This window comes from Passer montanus, unplaced genomic scaffold (genome assembly GCF_014805655.1).
Source record: "Passer montanus isolate IOZ18808 unplaced genomic scaffold, ASM1480565v1 scaffold9, whole genome shotgun sequence".
Lineage (NCBI taxonomy): Eukaryota > Metazoa > Chordata > Aves > Passeriformes > Passeridae > Passer > Passer montanus.
Genome location: NW_024374367.1, coordinates 16,983,449 through 17,004,086, shown reverse-complemented (window position 1 = coordinate 17,004,086; position 20,638 = coordinate 16,983,449). Strand labels below are relative to the sequence as shown.

The following is a 20,638-nucleotide window of genomic DNA, read 5'->3' as shown; positions in this document are numbered from 1 at the left end:
TGCAACACAGCTATCCAGTGGCCATTTTCCACCAGCACAGGTTTCTGAGATAGAAAGCAAGCAGCTAGAGAAATCCAAAAATTGTCTGTGTTTGTGAATTCACCTTGTGGTTGACTGCCAACCTGCTCTGCAATTGTATAGAGCCAAATTGCACACAGGGGCAGGAATAAAGGAGATGAGAAAAAGGGGGACTGGCTGCCTGGGTCAGAGCGGAGGCACCTTCTGATCCCTGCACTGCCAGGGCTCTCCCACAGCAGCTCTGGGGTGGGAGCTCCCCTGCCAGGTGCCCCGTGGGCCTGCTGTGGTGACTGCCCCGGGCTTTTCCCTGTGCGGGGCAGAGGAGGGCAGCTGCCCCGTGTGCCAGCACGTGCTGCCCGGTCCGGCCTTCCCCGCGCCCTCGGTGTCACACAAAGGCACGGAGCACGCTGCTCTGCTCCCGGCCCCTGGGGGTCCCTGCCACCCCGGCACTGCGGTACCAGGGGTGCTGCACGGTGCCCTGTGAGCAGCCCCTCTGCCCTGCCCTGCCCTGCCCTGCCCTGCCCTGCCCTGCCCTGCCCGGGGCTGCTGGGCCAAGCGCTGCCGAGGCAAACCCGGCCACCTCTGCTCCAGGGGGAGCGTCCTTCCCAAATCCACAGGGCACCCCATGGGCACTTCACAGCTAACCCCCACTAAATAAACAGATGTTTATACTCTCTGTACTAAAGTGATGAAATCCAGGGGCTTGACAGTGTTGAGTCAATATAACCTGAGTAATTGCATGAGTAACTCATGTTTCCCCTAAAGGGAAAGTGTTCTTGTGTAAATATATTTATCAATAATTAAAGCAGTTTTCAGTTCTTTGTGCACAGCCTCTCTCCCCCTGCCCCAGCTGAGAGGTTGGCATCCTCAGACCTGCACAGGAGTCAAAGAGGAAGGGATTTTGCCAGGGGGTGATGCTCTGTGACAAAAGGCTTGTGGTTTAATTTTGACCTTTTTCTCTTCCTGAACAAAAAATAATGGTGAGATCTGTGTATGAGAGATTTAAAAACCTCTACTACTCCATTAGGAGCATTATCCTGAAATACTCACTGGAGCTCATAACAGCCCAGATAATAGGGGTGGGAAATCATTTCTGGAAAATATTCCCCTCAAAGCATCTTACCAGAAAATTGTTTCCTAACAGCAACAATAGCAATAAAATCTTTGTCAAATAATCCTTGAATACCACAAATATTTTGTCTTTAATTGTATCAGTGTAGACAAATGTTTGGCATAGGCAATAGGAGTCAGAGTTCCTGGGGAATTTTTTCTGACAGAGCCAGTACTGGATACCTTTGGGTAAGTCACATATTTTTCAATGTTCTTTGGCCTATTTTTTTTTTAATTCACTGTAATCTGGAACCTAATTTGATATGCCTTAAAAGGCTGATTTCACATGGAAGATGCTCTGCTATCAGGGTAAGCAGCCATAAGAAATCCTAAAATAGGCAGATTAAGGGTTTGGGATCATGTGGATTTATTTCCATGCAATTAAAGACATGATCACATTTAAAAATTGCTAACTTGTAGTTTAAGGGAAAAAAGCCACTAACAACTGTGAGTCCCACATTTAAAAACAGCTAATAATTCTTAATTAAGGATATGATTAGCAGAGACAATGAGTAAGATAGCAAGAAAGCACAGCATTTAATTCCATGCAGATTTTCAGTGGACATGGCATGGCCAAGGCAGTTGTGTATTAATTAGTGCTCTGAAGAGGGAGAGGAGACAGGAAGGGGAAAGGAAAATTGGCAGGTGTAGAAATGAGATTAGACAACAACAGAGGATTTTTCTATCCAGAACAGAAGTCGTGCAGAATCCCCATCAGCCTCACTAACATGTTTTGTATAACTAAAGTTCCATGGCACAGGAATGGGCAGGGGCCTAAGGCACAGCCTGGGGAGAGGGAGGACAGCTCTTCAGGGATCGCCTGGGCAGCAGTTCCAGGCAGCTGTGACCAAACACCAGCCTCCATTTCCCACCCTCCCCAGCCTTTCAGAGGCTGCTAGCTGCTTGTGGCTGGTGCGATGCCTCGCTGACACAACTGCCGCACCGCGAGACCACCGCTGCCTTCCTGCAGCGCACGGGTGCTCCAGCCAGCTCTCTGCTCTTGGTGGGAGCCCAGGCTGCCGGCAAGGGCGCTGTGCCCACGTCCCCCACTTGCCTGAAGCCAGTGCTTCGGCTTGAAGCGTGCACATAGCGCTGAGCATGTCATGACCTTGGCATTTGCCATGCGCTGCAGCACGCCCGCGTCCCCTCCTGCACGGGGACCTGGCTGGGCTGCCCAGGGATTCGGGACCCTGCGCGACCTACGGCTGTGCCCTGTGTCACGGTACTGTGGCAGGAGGCCAGCTGGGTAATGGGCTGGCTAATTGCTCAGGGCTGGCTCATGAAGCCTGCGGGGACGTGAGATCCATGGGCAAAGAAGGTATCTGCTGCAGGATGCGTGGCCCCGTCTGGATGGAGCGGGATGGACCCTGGCTCTCGGCGCAGCCTTGCCCGGGAGCGCTCCTCAGGCGCGGCCGTGTCCCCTCGCCACGGGGACTCAGCCGACACACCCGGCAGCGAGCCCGCTCGGGTGGAGCGATCCCTCGGGGTGGGGCGGAGGTTCAGGGGCTGTCCCCTACATCGTCCCAGTGCGTAATTTGGGAAATCACTTTGGGAATTGTTAAAGCGGCGCCCGTTGGAGGGCAGAGGAGACGCGCAGGCCGGTCTGCGCTCCGCTTGTGACGAGCGGTGCGGACAGAGCCGCTGCAGGGGTGCGGCCTGTCCCCCGCCCGGGCCCGGGAGCGAGCGCGGGTATTGCGGGGGATCTGCGGGCTGGGGGCTTGCGAGGGGGCTCCGGGGGGGCTGTTCCGGCTCGCCGTGCTGCTCCGCAGCCGGGAAAAGTGCTTCTTCCCCCGCCCGTTCCCGCCCGGCCTGTCCTGCTCCAAAACGCGAAGGGGGCAGAGGAGAGGAGGGGGACAGCCCGGGGCAGCCCCTGGCGCGGCGGGGGGACGCGCCGTCCGGAGCCCCCCGAGCCGCTCGGTGCCGCCCGGTGCTGCTGCCGCTGCTGCCGCTGCTGCTGCCCGGCCGAGCCGCCGGCCTGGAGGTGCAGCGCAAGTTCCTCTCGCCCACCCTCACCAACAACTTTGCGCTGGACGGCCCCGGCTCCCGCGTTTACCTGGCGGCCGTCAACCGGCTGTTCCAGCTGTCGGGGGGCGAGCTGGCGCTGGAGGCGGAGGCGGCGGTGGGGCCGGTGCTGGACAGCCCGCTGTGCCACGCACCGCAGCTGCCGCAGGCCTCCTGTGAGCACCCCAGGGTGCTCACCAACAACTACAACAAGATCCTGCAGCCCGACCCGGAGCAGGGCGTCCTCGTCGTCTGCGGCTCCATCTACCAGGGCCTCTGCCAGCTGCGCAGCATGGCAAACATCTCGGCAGTGGCCGTGCGCTTCCCGCCGGGCGGGAGCGACTCGGTCACTGTCTTCCCTAGCATGCTGAACGTGGCGGCCAACCACCCCAACGCCTCCACCGTGGGGCTGGTGCTGCGCCGCGGCGGCGGTGGCGGGGCGCGGCTGCTGGTGGCCGCCACCTACACTGGCTTCGGCAGCCCCTTCTTCCCCCGCAACCACAGCCTGGAGGACCACCGCTTCGAGAACACGCCCGAGATCGCTATCCGTGCCCTCAACGCCCGCGGCGACCTGGCCAAGCTTTTCACCTTCGACATCAACCCCTCCGACGACAACATCCTCAAGATCAAGGCGGGCGACAAGGCGCGGCACAAGCTCAGCTTCGTCCGCGCCTTCTTGCAGCACGGGGCCGCGCCGCCCGCCCGCCGCCCGTACGCCTACCTGGCGCTCAACAGCGAGGCCAACGCGGGCGACAAGGAGAGCCCGGCGCACAGCCTGCTGGCCCGCATCTGCCTGGGCGAGCCGGCCGAGGCCACCCTCAACGGCAGCGGCGAGACCAAGAAGCTGACCGAGTCCTACATCCAGCTGGGGCTGCGCTGCGGCGGCGCCGCCGACGCCTTCACCCGCCTCGTCTCCGTCTTCCCGGCGCGGGCAGCCTGGCGCAGCCCCGCCGGCCCCGCCGCCCCCCGAGGAGCTGCTCTTCGGCGTCTTCGAGCGGGCCGGAGCCGGCGGCGGCCGGGGGCGGCCGCAGTCCGCGCTCTGCGTCTTCCGCTTCGCCGAGATCGAGGAGACCATCCGGGCCGCCCGCAACTCCTGCTTCGTCAGCCCGGCCGCCGGCATGGTTACCGTGCTGGACAGTGTGGTGCAGGGCACCGGCCCGGCCTGCGAGAAGAGAAATATACAGGTACGGCGGGCGGCGGGCACCTGCCGGGGCGAGGGGGCGAGGGGCGCGGGGAGCCGGCAGCCGGCGGCGGACAGCGGCCCCATCCCGTTGTGTCCCGTCCCGTGGCCGCTGCTGTCGCCGCCTCTCCCGAGCTGGAGCGAATCCCCCGGGCGGGCGGCTGAGCCTCGCAGCCCGCTGCCCTCCCTGCTCTCCCCAGAGACCCTCCCTCCTGCTCGGGGACAGCATCGTTCCCCTCACCTGGTCGCCGGTGCCCCGCTTCTCGTGGGTGCCCTGCGCGCCCGGGTGTCCGTGGGCATCGCCAGCCCCGTGTCCCGGCCCGCGGCGCACAGCCCTGCCAGGGACGGCACACAGGCAGCCTCGGCTCCCCGCGTTCGTGGCAGAAGTTTGCCATTGTCACAGTTTGTTACCGAGTGGCCGTAAATGTTAGCGCGAGACAGAGTCGCCTGTTTCCCTTTTCACTAAAAGTATGTGATGCTTGGGAAAAAAGAGAGGGGAAAGGGCTGCTTTAACGCTGCATTTTTTCCTTCCTCTGGGACGAGTGCACAGCTCGGCTCCATCAAAGATTGTGAAAACATCTGTTTGATTTCAGAGGCGAGATAGAGAGCATTTGGGCTTGGGCTTCCCTGTGCAATGCCAGTGGCAAAGAGAGAAAGGTTTCCCATGGTAACCGGAGTGTTTAGTGTGGCATCTCCACTCTGTGGTAAAATATGTAGTCTTAATGCACTTGGTTCATAGACCTACTCTAGCAAAGTTGAACAGTTTTTCCCTGGTGGCAAAGTACAAGCTGCCTGGCAGCCAGCAAATCTAGTAGCTGGCGCTAATTCCACAAAGACTGGGTGTGTTAAACACTGGGAGCTCAGTCCTGACATCTTGGCATGGTCACGGCTCTCAGAGGACTCACTGGGAGTCAGGAATCCTGTTTAGGGGATGTGAAGGCACCCGTAGCTCCCGTTGGCTGTGGCTGATGCTTGGCATCCCTGCGGAGCAGCCCCTCAGCCCCGGCGGGATCGAGCTGTCTCTGCCAAGGCGGGTCAAGCAGCAGCATCGGGCTGGGGCTGCTGGAGGCGCTTGGGAAGTGAGCAAACTGCCTGGCCATAATTGAAACATCGTGGCAGAAGCACCCATCACCCTTGAGCTTCCCCAGGACTGCTGTGGAGATACAGCTTTTTCTAACTTCTGTTCAGCAAAGAAAATAATCGTGACTATCACCACTCTGCTGATGTTGAAAATATCAAGTGCTGTGTCCAGTAAGGTATTTAGACAGATAATTAATGAGTGGCTCAAAGGAGACTGTGCACAGATGAGATTTCACTCCATCTTTGGTCCTGGCTTGTCACACTGCTCCTCTGTAATGAGTGTTCCTGGTAGCACCTTCCTCTCCAAACACTACCTGGGTAGGCAGGGAGGGCAACCAGGAGCCTGCTGTCACTGGTGCCATAAAGGATGCTCTGTTCTTGAAGGGATGAGCAACAGGAGATGAGGGTCGGGGGATTGAGCTAAAATAACTGGGCACTGCCAAGCCATTGGCAGTCAGTGGGAGCCCTCCGTGCTTGCAACCGTGGCAAAACCCGGCTGCAAGGCAATTTGTTCATTTGTTCTCTTGTGGAGACAGCAGAAAGAGCAGTGGTGATAAAAGATGGGTGGGGAGATCGGGTTCTAGTACCAACTGATATTGCTACTGTGTCACTGGCCTTGAACCAGTCATAGAACCCGAGGTACCTCGGTTTCCCACGTACTCCTGTATTTATTGTTATTCAGAAATCCAACTCGTGTAGCGTCAGATTGCGTTTGTAAAGCTGCTTTGAGATCCTTTGATGTCAAGTACAGCAGGATATAAATGAAGCATAACATTAATATTCGTTCATGCCTAATATTTCTACACTTCCCACTTATTTGAAGCATATTCCTCTAAAATTGCTGATCGAGCCTGCTGGGAAGCCATCCTGCTAGTCAGGAGAGCCTTTTTTTTTTGCCTTTTCCTTAATTGTTAGAATTGCCAACAAGTTAACAAGCTGTTTTTATTTTTAAGTCCCAGAGTGGCAGTATCAAGAGAAGAGTTGTAATAGTGTGTTTCTTTGTGCTGCAAAAACCTAACATCAGTTTCCACCTTCAAGACAGTGAAATACTCTGATACGTTTTGTGTCCCAGATGTGGAAAGGCAGCAGGAAAATGTATTAAAGCAGCAGCTGGTCTGGCAGAGCAGATCAGTATCTGTCCTCCCATTGTGAGCTCCACTTCTCCTCCTCTTAGTGGGTTTCCAGTTTTCCCATTGCCTGTGCATCACTGATAGGGGCTCTGGTGTTAGTAAGCGTGGCTTGTTAGCTCTTCCTGAGGACCAAATCTTGGGTTTTAATCACCTTTTGGAAGAAAAAACCCCCTGATGTTGGCCTGATTCATTCCAAGAGTGTGTTCAGTTGAAGTAGTCAGTTGTTACAAGTCTGGACCAGGGGCTGTTAGGTGTAATGCAGTGTGAAAGGAAAATCATTGACCCCTTGTGTGCTCTCCAGTCTAATTGAATGCTCCTCTCAGCAGCGCTTGCTTTGACTCAGCCAGGCAGCTCCAGCCCTCACCCACCAGTGAGGGGTTTTGGGAGTGGGCCCTCCACATGCCAGCCATCCCTGGCAGTCCCATGGCATTTCTGCTCAGAGCTGGCTGATGTGGGGCAGGGCTTCTCCCCCAGTGCAGTGCTGTGGGGTCTGAGGGACTGGCACAGAACGAGGGGCTTTGTCCCTGTGCAGTCGACGTGGTGGCAGCGCTTGTTTGGCTCCCGCTGTGGCCATGTGGGATTGGCCACACGGGCTGTGGAAGGTGGATGAGGCAGGAGGATCTGCCAGCTGCCCTGCGTGCCCCGGGCTGGGCAAGGGAGCCTCCAGCCTGGCCTGGAGACAGCCCCTGTCTTCATGGAAATGCTTACTTGCAATTAAGCACATGCTTAACAGCTTTGTGTCAGACGAGGAGAAAATGTGCAGAGGAGGATGGTCTAGGTCAGGAGTGGGGGCTGTTGGTTCTTCTCAATGAGGGCTGCTGAAAAGTCACGTACCAAGGAGATGAATTCACAGTGGCAGCTCAGGGAAGGAGGATGTGTGAGGGAAGGATTTAGGTTGGTTGGCTTCTTGCACCGACAGTGAGTGGGTGAGCTCTAGGATTGCTTCCCCTCAACAGAAATAGTTTTTTATAATGAATTTCGTGTCAAATGCAGCTAAATTGGAATACTTGCATGGAATCGCTGAGGTGTTTTGCCCACTCAAAGCCCATGTGGAATTTGGACTCGAGCCCCCAGAAGGGAAGAGGAGTAGGAGCTCTGTGGAGCAAACTGCCTGTAACAGCATTTGCAGCAGTGTGCTGACAGAGCTTATCAAATTCTTGGGACACTGCGTGGGTTTATAGCTCCTATTTGAGCTGCTCTACCCCGGGAGGATCATGGCCCAGTGGGTTTGGAGGTTATGCTGGCTGCATGGCTGGAGTGTGACACAGCTGTGGGGTGCTGAAGACATCCCACACAGACATTTCATAAGAAAACAAAGCAGGCAAGAGCCCATCCCCAGCTTCCGGCGGGCCCGAGAGCAGGGGACGTCCCAGGAGTGGGACATGCCAGGAGTGTCCCCCTCAGTGCCACTGAAAACAAAGCTCTGCCTGGCTGTTCCTCTGCTCACGCTGCATCACAGCTATGTCCCAGTGCAGCAAAGCCCCCACAGTGTCCTCTTGCCACTGCTCCATCTCTCAGTGGGTATTTTGGCAGGGGACACGGCCAGGCACCTTTGTGTGCACATTTTGCTGTGATGAACAAGCTTATTTGAGGAAAAGCTGAACTGGAAACCCCATCCCATGCTCACAGCTGCACCAAACTCAGGGTCTTCTGTGGGTTCTGCATGAGCCCCAGGGTCTCCTAAAAACTCCTGGAGAGGTACAGAAAGCAGATATAGTCATTAGGCCTAGATTTGCTGGCCAGGGAACTACATCTCTCTTGGGAAATATTTTGGGGCCTGCAACTTGAAAAAGGCTGAAAATCCAGTTTGTTTCCTCTGCTGAAAACCATAGGCATAGTGGCATGGGATAATGAAATGTTTCAGCATTAATTCTCAAGTTTCTGGCTCTTGTGGCTTTGTGTCAGATCCTGCATGGTCACTGAACACCGTGTTTGGGGGTATAATGATGAGATACCCACCAGTGAGCTGTGCTGTAATGGGCTGTTAAATAAAATGAACTCCTTGGGTAGACTATATAAACAATCTCTGTATATGTGTGTGCCTGGGCATGGAAATGTGGTTTAAAACCAGTCAGAAAATGTTCCCAAAGAAAAAAATCTCATATACACGTGGGAATATGACAAAGCATCTACTTACTGTCCAAATATACTGTGGCATCTCCATGGGATTGTGTTTTATAGGAGCTGAGTTACTTTGAAGTGCTGGTTTATACTAATTTAGAAATTCCAAACATGAAACTAAATGTGCTCTAACCCTACATCTACTCAAATAAATCCAGAGGATTAGCCACAAAAAGGAAACGGGGAATTTACACTTAATTTCTTCATTAAAAATGAGGCAGGAGCTCTTGTAGCAAGCCTAATTTCTGTGTTTTGCAGTGCAGGCTGTTTAGAGTTGCTGGCAGCCCCCCAAGGTGTCGCTGCCCAGGTGCTGCAGAGCTGTTCCATGGCTGTCACCATGGATGTGGTGTTACAGATGGTGGGAGGCTGGTGTCCCTCCAGCTGCCCTGCTGGGCTGGGAGCGAGGGCTCAGGCTGCCTGTGGGACCCAGGATGCCCTGTGGTTTAAGCCATGAGTGAGCTTTGCCTGGCTTTGGACCCAGACCAGAGCACTGTCTACCTGCTGTGTCTCTCACCTGGACAGTTGTGGTCAGCTGCTGGTTCGGTTTCCTTGGGAACTGGTGGGAAAGCACAACCTGCTGCTGCAGCCCAGGTGCACACAGGCAGCTGTGTGAGCACCATCCTTCCCGGGGAGGCAGGCTCAGCCCTGCGGGCTGCCCGTGCCCGGGGGCTCTCCCACTGCCAGGGCTGGCGTGGCCCCCGTGCTCCGTGCCAGGGCAGCCTCCTGAGGAGCAGGTCCGTGCCCCCGAGCTGAAGGTGGGTGGTGGGAATGCTTTCCTGGGGGCCCCAGGGCTCATCCCTGCTTTGCATCTCAAGCTCAAACAGGTCCCAAACTGCAAAGGGAAATTCGGTCAAAGTGGCAAAAGTTTCTGTGCCTGGAAAGGGGAAGTTGTGCTGCTTTAGGGAACAGAAACTGCTCCTGAATGTGGCACGGTGCCTGCCTGCTCTGGGAGCCCAGTGCTGCTGGCTGGGCAGGCCAAGTGTTTGCCAGTCCCTCGGCAGACAGGGGGTCACAGGCAGGCTGCTGGTTTCTGGAGAGCTCTGCCAACAGCTGGCTGTACACACCTGGTAATTCCTGGTACCTGGATGCTCAGGCTAGGCTTGATCCATTGAGCCCATCCTGTAATAAATAACAGTTTAGGTGGAAAGCAGGAAAAGGGTCGTTTTGGCTAAAGCCAAGGGTTTTCCAGGGAAGTGTTTGACTGCCACATGTGAGCGCGAGCCCACGCCCCAGGAGCCACAGTGGATGCAGGCTCAGCTGCAGGGTCTCGGGGATGGAAATGAGGGGATTTGCCATCTCTTTTCTGACGTTTCAAAGTTTCATTTACAGTGAACGGGACTGAGGGCACCTGGAGAAGTGAATAAGGCACCGTGGGATGTGTATGGATGCCCAGGGATGCTGTAGAAACACCTTACTACGCCTTGTAAATCCCAGCAGGTGTCTGTTCAGTGGCACTGCTGGGACACTCCGATGTCCTCTCCCAGCAAGGGGCTGGAAACACAGTAAGCCCGAATTTAATTTAATGCAAGCACCAGGCAAGCTGGAACCTGCAGTGGTTGGAAACGATGTCCTGACCACCTGAGTGCCACCACATGCCACCCACGGCCGCTGAGTGCCACCTCACATTACCTGTGGCACCTGAGTGCCACCACACACCACCCACAGCCCCTGAGTGCCACCTCACATTACCTGTGGCAGCGTGGCCGTGCCTCCCTGCCAGGCTCGTGCATGGCACGTGCCAGGGTGGAGCGTGGCTGCCAGCAGCTCCCAGCTGCAGGGGCTGAGCCCCTCAGCTGCACCAGGCAGGGATGGATGGGGCAGGTGGCTGCTATCCTGTGCTGGGAATGGGATAGGTGAGGGGTGGGACTGCTCCTCTGTCAGGCATGGGCTGGATGGGGGCTGGCATTCCCGACTGAAGGAAGAAAAATGGCTCCAGGGGTGGGTGACTGTTGCTTGGTGGCCTTGTCCCCAGTGCCCTGTCCCAGGGCAGTGTTTTGACAGCCCCATGTGCTCAAGGTCCCTTGGCATGGTGAGCCCTGGGTACAGGGCAGCTCCTGAGTTGGGGCAGCATTGTTGTGCTCGTTTCAGGGTGGAGAGGTGGGTGCTCAGGTGCCCCGATGGATGTCCCTGCTCAGAAGAGGGCAGTGTCAGGATTTGAATTGAGGTCCCAAGTGTTCCTGTGTGACTGTCCCCAGCAGACATCCCTGGGGCTGCAGTGTGGCAGGGGATCAACAGCAATGTCTGCAGGAGGGATCTGCTTTGCTATTTCTTTTTTTGGTTTGGTTGGGTGTTTTTGGTTGTGAGTTTTGCTTTTTGTGTTCTTTTTGGTTTTGATTCCTGTGGGGTTGGTAAGGAAATGATTTTAAGCTGTTGTTTTCAAGTTGGGCTGTAACACCCTGCAGCAGGTGGAGGAGGTGGCAGACTGTCTACGGCACCTCTCACTTCGAGAGGCCAGTAGGATTTATTGACTTTTTGAGCAGAGGGAGCAGTACTTATTCCTAACATCTGGAGAGCAGCTCTGCTGGCTGCTGCTGCTCTGACAGAGCGAGGCTGCAGGGGCGTGGGATGACTGGTGCCTGGGAAAGCCCAGACCAAGCCGGGCCAGATGAGCCCTTGCCAGGTGTGGTGTGCTGGTGAGCAGGGTGGGCAGCAAAGCCCACCGTGATCTTGCCTTGGCACCTGCTGAGTGCCAGCAGGGCTTGTGCAGCACAGAGAGCACGCTGGCTCCTCAGGCGAGCGTTTGGGAGCTGGGACTAGGATGTCTCCAGGGAGTGGGGATGTGCTGGCTGTGGCATCCTGCAGCCACAGGGATGGCACATGGTCTGATCTGCCCTTGCTGATTGCTGTGCCTTCCTCTCCTGTTTATCAGACCTGTGCATAAGCACAGCCTTGCAAGGTGGGACAAGAGGCCCCTCAGCCTGGGCTTTTTCTCCAGTGGGCAACATGATAGGGGTTAACTTGGACAGTTAAGCTGTTTTCCATGTTAGGAGGCTCGTTCTGCTGTGCCCCTCTGAAGGCAGCATGGCCAGAGCCACAATCAGGGGTTTGCTGCCGTGCTCCCAAGGGTGCTGCTGTGGAGCTCTGGTGGGGTGGTTGAGCCCAGGCACAAACCCAGTGAAAGTCCCAGTGTCCAGTGAAGCTGCAGGCTCACGTTTGCATCTGCAGCCCCGGAACCCAGCTGATGCTGTGCCAGCTCCTGGGACAACGCTGCCTATTTTGGGCCTGAACCATTGGAGGGCTGTTGCTGTTAGAAGATGTCTGCAGGTTATGCATTCTAAGTGGAACTGGAATACAAATCTTTCAATTCTAACCCAGAAGCAAAATTGCCTGAAAGTCTGGATTTTGAAAACATGTACATCTATTATTTTAAGGAAATCTGGAGCTTACCTTTCCATTTCTGTCTCATCTCTGTTTGAGGTATTTTGCTGCTGTGTACAGCTCCCTTCTGGAGCAGGAGCCCATTGGTTATTTGGTTTTCATCCACTGTCTGCTGCCAACATCCAGCAGGCTGTGAGCTGCTTGTGGCCCCTGCCATCTCTGGTGGGTCACCTAAATAAAAGGAGCTATTGGAAACCTGGCACATTCATGAAAATAGCTGTGTGTGGAGTGATCATTTTAGGAAGGGAAATTTTACAGCGTGATGACAGCACTCGATGAAGAGGGGAGAGGTGAAAGATGAGGAGGTTTAGCCAAAGTTTGGCTTGCGAGTCCCTGTCATCCTTCAGTTTGTCTCATAGACTTAGACATTGGTTCAGAGGCATCAGGACTGGTTGTGTGTGGTTTCCCAAGGCTGGGAACTGCCTTGCACAGGACAGGGGCTCACGTTGGGCTTTTGGCAATCGGTGTAGCATGTCATTAAATGGGAGGAAACTGGGCCAAATGTCTGTTTGAAGGGACAGAAATCAGTGTCTGGGGAGCAGATACAGGTGATGTCTGGTTTGATGTGTACACGACTCTGAACCAGGTAAGGGCTAAAGGACTGGGGTGGGTGCTCCTCGTTATCCCTCCTGGGTGTCCCAGCCTGGACCCTGCTCTGGTCAGCGTGGTGGCAGCCTTGCTGCTGGGCTGTCTGGAGCCACAACTCAGCTACACTCACCTGAGCTGCTGGGAAAAGATGTCAGGTTTTGGGAGGAGCTGGGGTTGCAATGTTATGTCTCTGGAATCTCCTAACTGTAGTGCCATTTCCTGCTGGGATTTGGTATCACAGCAAGCTCAGTGGGTCTCTCCAAAAAGCTTTGGAAACAGCAGCTTCTACAAATCTTGAAGTCAAAATATAAAATAATAGAGAAAAGGAGAGCCTTACATGCTTTAACCAAATCAGAGCAGTGCTCAGTTGCTGAATCCAGTAGAACCAGCACTGCAGCACAGCATTGCTTCTCAGAGGCAGGTTTTACTTAGGATGTATAAGAGAAGGGTAGAGTTCTGCTCATTATCTTAGGGCTTAATTGATTCAGCAGAACTAATGAGGAAAATACAGGAAAACATTTACTATAAACTGTTGCTAAATGAAATAGATTTGAACTGACACATGCAAAAGACCAGTTGTGCTAGGTAAGAAGCTGTTACTTTAATGGATGCTTTTTTCAGCCCTGGCTTGCACAGATGTGCCTTCAGAGCACTTTGAGCATGTGAAGTGCTAAGTGTTAGTACTAGCAGTAATAAAATAGTAACGACCAAAGATCGAGGAGACAAACTCATGGTTCATCAGGGACTCTTCCCTGTGGAAGAGAGTTTGAATGGTCTGCGGCTGGTTACTGAAGCCAAAGCTTAATGTAAATGAGAAACACAGGTTGAGTGGTGGAGGGCTAACAAGGAATGAACAGCTAAGAAACTACAGCCTCAATAAACCAAGCATCTTACTCTGAGCAGTTTCAGTGGGGGAGGTGTCTCTTGGGCTTCTGAGCAGAAGTGGGTGTCCTTGAGATGGGGCACACTCGGCTGATCTGCTCAGCCCCCTGTCCCCAGCGAGGGGGAAGAGGAGCTGAGTTTCCAAGAGGGGTGAATTTAAAGGACATACAAGCTCTTGCTGCTCAAACATGTGCTGTTCTGACTGTGACAACCCCTCTGGAGCCTTTTTGTTAATCCCTCTACTTGCCCATTCCTGGTGGATTCGATTGTATAATCTGAAGTATTGTATTTAATGCAGGATGAAGGCTAACATAATAAGCTTGACCAGTCTTCCTGGCGGCATGAAGGATGTGCAATTTTAGTTTAAAAAGTGCTTCTTTTTCATGTTTCTCCACTTTGAGCAGCTCCCCTTGCTGTTTCAGTGCCCTGCTGGGGAAGCACTGGTGGGTGCCAGACCCTGGATTTGTGTGGAGCAGGGAGGGGGGACCCACACTGGGCTGCCAGGGCTGGGAAGGCTGTTTTGGGGGAGGGCTGTGCAGGTCCTGCCAGGCACCTGTCTGCATTGCCTTCAGCTTTCTTTTCCAGCTGGGGTCAGCATGACAGGGCTGGGGCTGATGGGGTGATGGTGGCCATGAGCTGGGCCAGTTGTGGCTGGAGGAGGGAGCAGAGCAGATTTAGAGGGGGTCACGCTGTCAGCTGCAGGCATCCAGCTTTGGTGCTGCTGCTGGAGCTGAGGCTGGAGCCTCTGAGGACTCAGAGCAGCAGATGGTTGGATGGCAATGGGGACCTGTGGTTGCTCAAGCTGTTGTCAGGCTTTGGCCTCACTGCAGCAGGCTGGCTGTGCCTGCAGCCCAGCAGTGCCCTGATCCTGTCCCAGTCTCTGTGTCCTCTGCTGAGGTGGGCTCTGGCAGGCAGCAGCCAGAGTACGTGCTGTCTGCCCAGGGCTGCCACTGCCAGAGCAGCAGATGGAGCTGGGGCTTTGCCCTCTGAGATGGTCTGGGATGCTGAGAGCCTCTTCCAGGGCTCACACTCTCACACCTCTGGTGGTTTGAGGTCTGTGGCTGCAGTGCAGGTGAGCCTTGCTGCTGCTGGGGTGCAGTGCTTTGGCCTGACCCAGCTGTGCCTTTCCTCAGCCATCAGTCCTGTGCTTGCTGTGTCCTGCCTCCTAGCAGTCCCCTGTGCCCTGTGCCCTTCCTTACCTCACTGTGTCCTGCCTCCCAGCAGTCCCCTGTGCCCTGTGCCCTTCCTTACCGCAGCCACAGTCCCATGTGAGGCTGCCAAGAGTGAAATTTAGGAGCTGGCAGGAAAGAAGAGTTTGGAGTCAAGAGGAGAGAGAGGGGAGAATGAGTTTTCTAAGAGTGGTAGCTCCTGCAGGCACAAGGTCTGGGCGGCTGCTGGGAGCAGAGGGGTGTTGGGATAGACCATTACTGGTGTCACATTAGTGACTCACAAAGCATCCCAGCCCAGGGCTGGCATTGTGCAAACGGGCAAAACACAGCAGAACCCCCACCTCCTCACTGGAGGAACTTGTCTAAGCAAACAGTGAAACCAGAGTGCAAGTCTCACTTTAGAGCCTTTTTTTGGTTTTTTAAGGATGTCTGCTGTGCTGCGTGGATACTGCACTGTTGGTAATTCTTGAGAAAAAATGTCCAGATTCATTTTGCCAGAGATTTTCAGCCTGAGTGCCTTGACTGGCCACAAGTGCATATTGATTTGCCTCCTGTTGCCCAAAAAATATGATGGGAAGTCTGAGGAGCTCTGTGCTAATGCCTGCCCTTGAGCAGCACTGCAGCTGGAGGCTGCTTACATCTCAAGTGCCTCAACAGTGGAGTCCTCTTCTGAGGATGACATTTTCCTCCAGGCATCCCAAAAAGCCTGGTTTTGACAGGTCTGGTTGCGACACTGCAGCAGATAAATGAGTGATTGTGTGTACAAACTGCTGGGGGACGGGGAGCTCGGGGGAATGCTGGGGGTGTGTGGTTGGTCTGGGCTCTGCCCGACACAGAGCAGGGCTTGTACTCTCCCTTAGCATAAAGCAGCCAGGCTGGCTTGGCATCACTGGCTGTGTCCATTCTCCTATGCAATATTTCCCCACTGGTTTTTAGCCTGTCCCTACTGTTCAGTGCAAGTCTGTGTCCTGCTATTCTCTTCAGACAGTATCCTAATTATTCTGAATATTCTCTCTGCAGTCAGAAATTTCCCTGAGTCATACCTAAATGTTAATAAAAGCCTAATGGTTTATGTTAAGGAAAGCAAGAGATAAAACTAGAGCCCTTTTATCACAGCCTTTAATGGCCTGAAAATGTCAGTTGTGTGGGAGCAGCTGCCAAATTTTGAGCCTATGAAGATGATGGCTAAGTCCTACAAATCAACAAGTTTGGAGCGGATTATCCGATGCTGGCTGTGTCATTTTCCCAGGACTCCAGGCATGCTGGAAGCCAACACTTTAATCCTCTCTGATATGAAGTCTGAAAGGGGCCGGGCTCCCCTTCTCGCTCCGGAGCTCTGGAGCTGCTGCAGCGCAGCCAGCATGGCCTCGTGGAGGGCAGGGGCTCTGGGCCGCAGCTTCTGAGTCACAAATTAGCTCCAGCTTTGCTTGAGAACTATTTTTAAGGTCACAAACACAGGATGCAGAAATCAGCGCATTTCATGGTTTTCCTGAGAGCTGCCTCACCACTCCTCTTCCTCCTTCTGTTTCCAACAGACTTCCTTCCCGAAGGGACATCCTGCATGCCCAGGGCTGGGGAGCTGTAATGGAAATTCTGGGAAATCGCTTTTTATGCTCCTTATGGGCCTGGGATAAAGAGCTGAATTCACACTGTGAGGACAGCTGAACTCTTGAGCTGTGATGTGGCTGGAAATCTTTTATCTCTGTCCCATTTTGTTTCTGCAATCACACTCAGGGGTTAATCTGAGTAACCATCCTCTTAGCTGTGGCCCCTTGATTTGAATTCATTTGCATCACTTGTGAAGTTTGCAGCAATAGCACAAACTGCATCGTGCAGGGGCACAGCAGTGTCCCCTGTCCTGGCAGGGCTGGGGCTGACAGAGCTGCTCAGCTGGTGCTGGCCTGGCTGTGCCCAGCTTCGCCCTCATCAGCGACAGAGTGGCAGAGTCAAACATCTTGTGGGCAGGAGGTTTTGATCTGGAGTCAGTTCTGTGTGTTACTGAGTACCCAGAGCGTGTCAAAGAAAAATAGAGGCAATACAGTAAATGCCCAAGGGGTGTTTTAAAATGCAGATTACAGAAAGAGATTGGTTTTGGAAGAAAACATTTATTCTTTTCCCACTTCAGGATAGGGCAGCTTGATTTAAGGAGTGAGATTTAACCCCTTGCACTTGTAGATGGCCTTCTGTTGCATTCATCCAGCACAATTCCCCAGCTGTGGTGACTGCCTGGTGCCCGCAGAAGGAGGTGACTTGGCTGTATCCTGTTTACTGTAACGTGATGGAGTTAGCTGTCCTCTTGGTGCTGTGGGGTATGGGTAGCAGCAGCACAGCATGTCATCCCTTCTTTGGACCCGGGAGAGGGAAATAACATATGTCTCCTTCCCATCCGTCTGTTGGGAGATCTGATGTCATTTGAAGAAAGGTGTTTCAGAGGAAGGATGTGTGCAGCCAGAATAAAGCTTAGCCCGGGTTAGAATAGTTACATCCTGTTTACTGTGGAAAACACTTTGCACTGATATGAGCTCTGAAATACATGATTTATAAGCAGGCAGGCGCTGCAGATAAGGGACTTCCCGTGATTTTGGCCACCTGTGAGAAGAAAGGGCCATGTCGTTCAGGCTGGCCGGCAGTGATGCTGGTCCCAGCTCCTGCACAGCTGCCATAGAGAGGAGGTGCTGAGCGTCCCTTGGGGTCCCAGGTGGCCGGAGATGCCTCTGTGCCTCAGTTTCCCTGCAGGAAAGAGCCTTGTAAACTTCAGGTGGTGATATTCTTAAAGAGTAATGAAGAAGAGCTAGAGATAATCATCCCTAAGACAAGTAAATAACCCCAAGTGAATTTCTAAATAGCTGTTTGTGAGGGGAAGGAATTATTAAATCAGAAACATGAATGGCTTGCCATGTCCTCTGTATAATATGAGAAAAGTTGTGTGGTCCAGTTACAGAGAAAACATAGACATTTGGGCTGTAACTTTACTTTTTACTAGAATGAGATGCAGTGAAACTGCAAAATGCATTTAGCATTGCATCCACAAACTTGATCCTTTTGTCTTGGTCCCGTAAGAACAGAGCTGCAGCTTTGAACGTGCTGCCCCATTTGGCACTCGTCTGAGCAGAGGAAGTTTTTCACATCAGGCTTTGTTACTCCGTGTCTGGCCATGGGGTCTGGTGGGACACAGGGGACCAAGGTCAGGGTGGTTTTTTGGAGAAGACCCAGCCTGTCTCCAGTGCACTGTGGCTGTGCTAGCCCAGCAGCAGACACGAGCCCGGGATGTGTCTGCAGCAGCACTCCTGTGCTGGGGGTACGTGCTCTTGTGCAGGGCTGCTGCGGGGTGTGGCTGCTCTGCTACCCGAGCTGTTGGCTGAACAGCTGCTGCAACACACCCAGCTCCTGGTGAGGTGGCACCACAGCTCCTGGCGAGGTTTGCTGCTGTGCTTGCCATGCAAGGGAGAGCAGTGGGCACTGCCATGCCTGCAGTCCCCAGGCTGGCTGCTCCCTGCTCCACTCGTGGCCATGACAGGGATGTCACCAACCCCCTGTGGGCATCTGTCTGGGGCTTTGTTTCTTCTGCTGGTGCAGGGGCACCATCCCTTGCTTAGGCATACAAAACCCCACCACTTTGCATTCCTTTTGGGTTTTAGCATGTTTCTTCCCCACTTGTCCCCAGGAATGTCTTGCTGTGGTGTGGCACCAACCCAAGACACGGTGGTGGCTTGGGGGCAGATCTGCATGAGGCAAGAGTTGCACCCCAAAGTGGGATGACCCTGCAGAGAGACCCTGCCCAGTCTCACCCTCCTGTTGCAAAGCCTAAAGATTTGCTTAATCTTCTGAACTGTCTGGAGAGAGGAGAGAGCCAAAGCTTTATCTTGGTTCCATTAATGAAATAGTGATGATGACTAGGGAATTAGCATCCAGGCCCTAGTGTAGCCCATGGAGGAAGGACTGTGCTGGACAGGCTGGTGGTCATCTTCTGCCTGGTGGAAACTGCATTCCCATTCCCTGACAGATACAGCCTCAAATCCCTGCATTTATTCTGCTTAAATTCAGACTTCTGTCAGCTTCTGTGGCAGTGCTATCTGCCTTATGACTGGATTCAGAAAGGCATAAATGTGCTTTGTCCTTGGGGTGTGGGATGCAGCCCTGCAGGCATCTCTCACTGGAATTTTGTACAGGCACTTCCCACAACTGGGGCTTGGACTGTGCACGGGTGGCCTGGGATACCTGCTGCTGCTGGAGTGCCAGCCCTGCCCGGGAGTGTGACAGCGGGGTGACAGCGTGCCCTGGGCTACACCTGGGGTGACACTGTGGATGACATGGTAATGGCCCTTGAAACGTGCTCATCGTTTGAAGGGCTCCAGCTGCACCTGCTGCAGCTCAGAAAAGCTGCTGCAGGAGTGACTGCAGGTGAATTGTTGGCAGTGAGACTGTTGTGATGTTCAGGTGCTGTCAAATCCATCCAAGCTGTCTGAGCAGAAATTACATGAGAATCTCAGAGGGTTTGGAGTGAGGGGATCATAAATCTTGGGTGCATCTTGGCAGGGCAGTAGGAATATGAGGCATCAGTTCCACTTGCAAATGTTGCTGTCATGCAGCAAATGCACTAATTAATTTAACACAGGAGAGTCAAGTCTGTTGTCTTGCTTTGGGCCAAACAAGTCAAGTGCCTGCTCATAGGCACAGGTCAATGACAAGTCCTTAACCACTGCCTTTGCCCCTTGGCACCTGGCAGTGAGTCCACGTGGGAGCCCCTCTATCAGCCTCGTGCCCACGGGCCAGCCCTTGCAGGCCAGCTCAGCAGCCAGGGCCAGTTGTGTTTTCCTGCTCCTGGCTCAGCAGTGCGGGGCTCTGGGGCTCTGGGAAGCCTGTCCCCCTGCTGCGGGGCGGCAAGGGCGCACGCGGGTGCTCGTGCCGCTGCTGATGTTGGTGTCTCTCCCCAGCTGCAGCCGGAGCAGCTGGACTGCGGAGCCGCGCACCTGCAGCACCCGCTGGCCATCGTGAACCCCGTCACAGCCACCCCCGTCTTCACCTACAGCGGCCTGACCGCCGTGGCCGTGGCCAGCGTCAACAACTACACCGTGGTGTTCCTGGGCACGGCCAGTGGAGGACTCCTGAAGGCAAGTGGGGCGCAGGGTGGGTGCCAGGGCTCCCCTTCCAGCACCTCCGCTCTGCCCAGAGCACGGCACCTGCTGTCTCCTGGGCTTGAGCACCTGCCTCCTTCAGGCAATGAAGAAGTGGTTGGGAACTGCCATAGCCTGGGCAGGGACACACGCTGCCTGATGACTGGTGGCTGTTAATCACTGCTCAGGGCTGCCATGTGAGCAGGATGCTTTTGATAAACCCTAAGCTGAAAATGCTATTGTGCAGCATTGAATTAGAAATTAATTTTATTAGACTATTTTATTAATTATATTAATATAATTTTAAAACAATACTGTTATATGCACAACATAATCTAACTTTAATTACAATATTTTGTCATTATTTTAATTGTTGAAGTTATTAAAATTATTAAAAGCTTTTCTAATAAATTCTCCCTCTGAGGTACTGGCTTTTGAAGACTCCATGTAGGCAGGGGAATCACAAGAGATTCTTCACAGCTGAATCCAAAGCAGGTGTGAGCCCATGGTGGAGTCTGTTCTAAATAACATGTAAGAGGTGATGCAGGGTGATGCAATGCCCCAGCTCTGCAGCCAGGACACAAGGCCAAGCTCTCAGTAGCCTTAGTGCTTGAAGTTTGCCAGAGAAAGTTTTGATTTACCAGACAGCAGTCTGGTAAACTGCCAGTATCAAAAGTCCATAGAGAAGAAGAGGAAAATGCCTGGAGCAGAGACAGCTGATACCTGCTTTATCTCTGCCTGGGGGGACTGATGCATAATGTGGGATACTGGATCAAAATACTTGGGTAGAAGAAAACTTACGCAGTTTCTTCCCTTGGATCTCAATGCTGCTGGCAGAAACGTGGGAACAATCACACGGAGGCTCCC

General features: G+C 53.9%; 1 protein-coding gene across 1 annotated transcript in view; it reads left to right on the top strand.

Annotated features, from left to right (window-relative positions):
- Positions 1 to 2,709: 2,709 nt before the first annotated feature.
- The window catches only part of PLXND1 (plexin D1), a 66,487-nt gene continuing 48,558 nt past the window's right edge, over positions 2,710 to 20,638 (top strand). The window contains 3 exon segments of the mRNA XM_039695535.1: positions 2,710 to 4,093; positions 4,095 to 4,313; positions 19,592 to 19,768. Of these exon segments, the coding sequence (XP_039551469.1) occupies positions 3,422 to 4,093; positions 4,095 to 4,313; positions 19,592 to 19,768 (1,068 nt within the window). The 5' untranslated portion in view covers positions 2,710 to 3,421.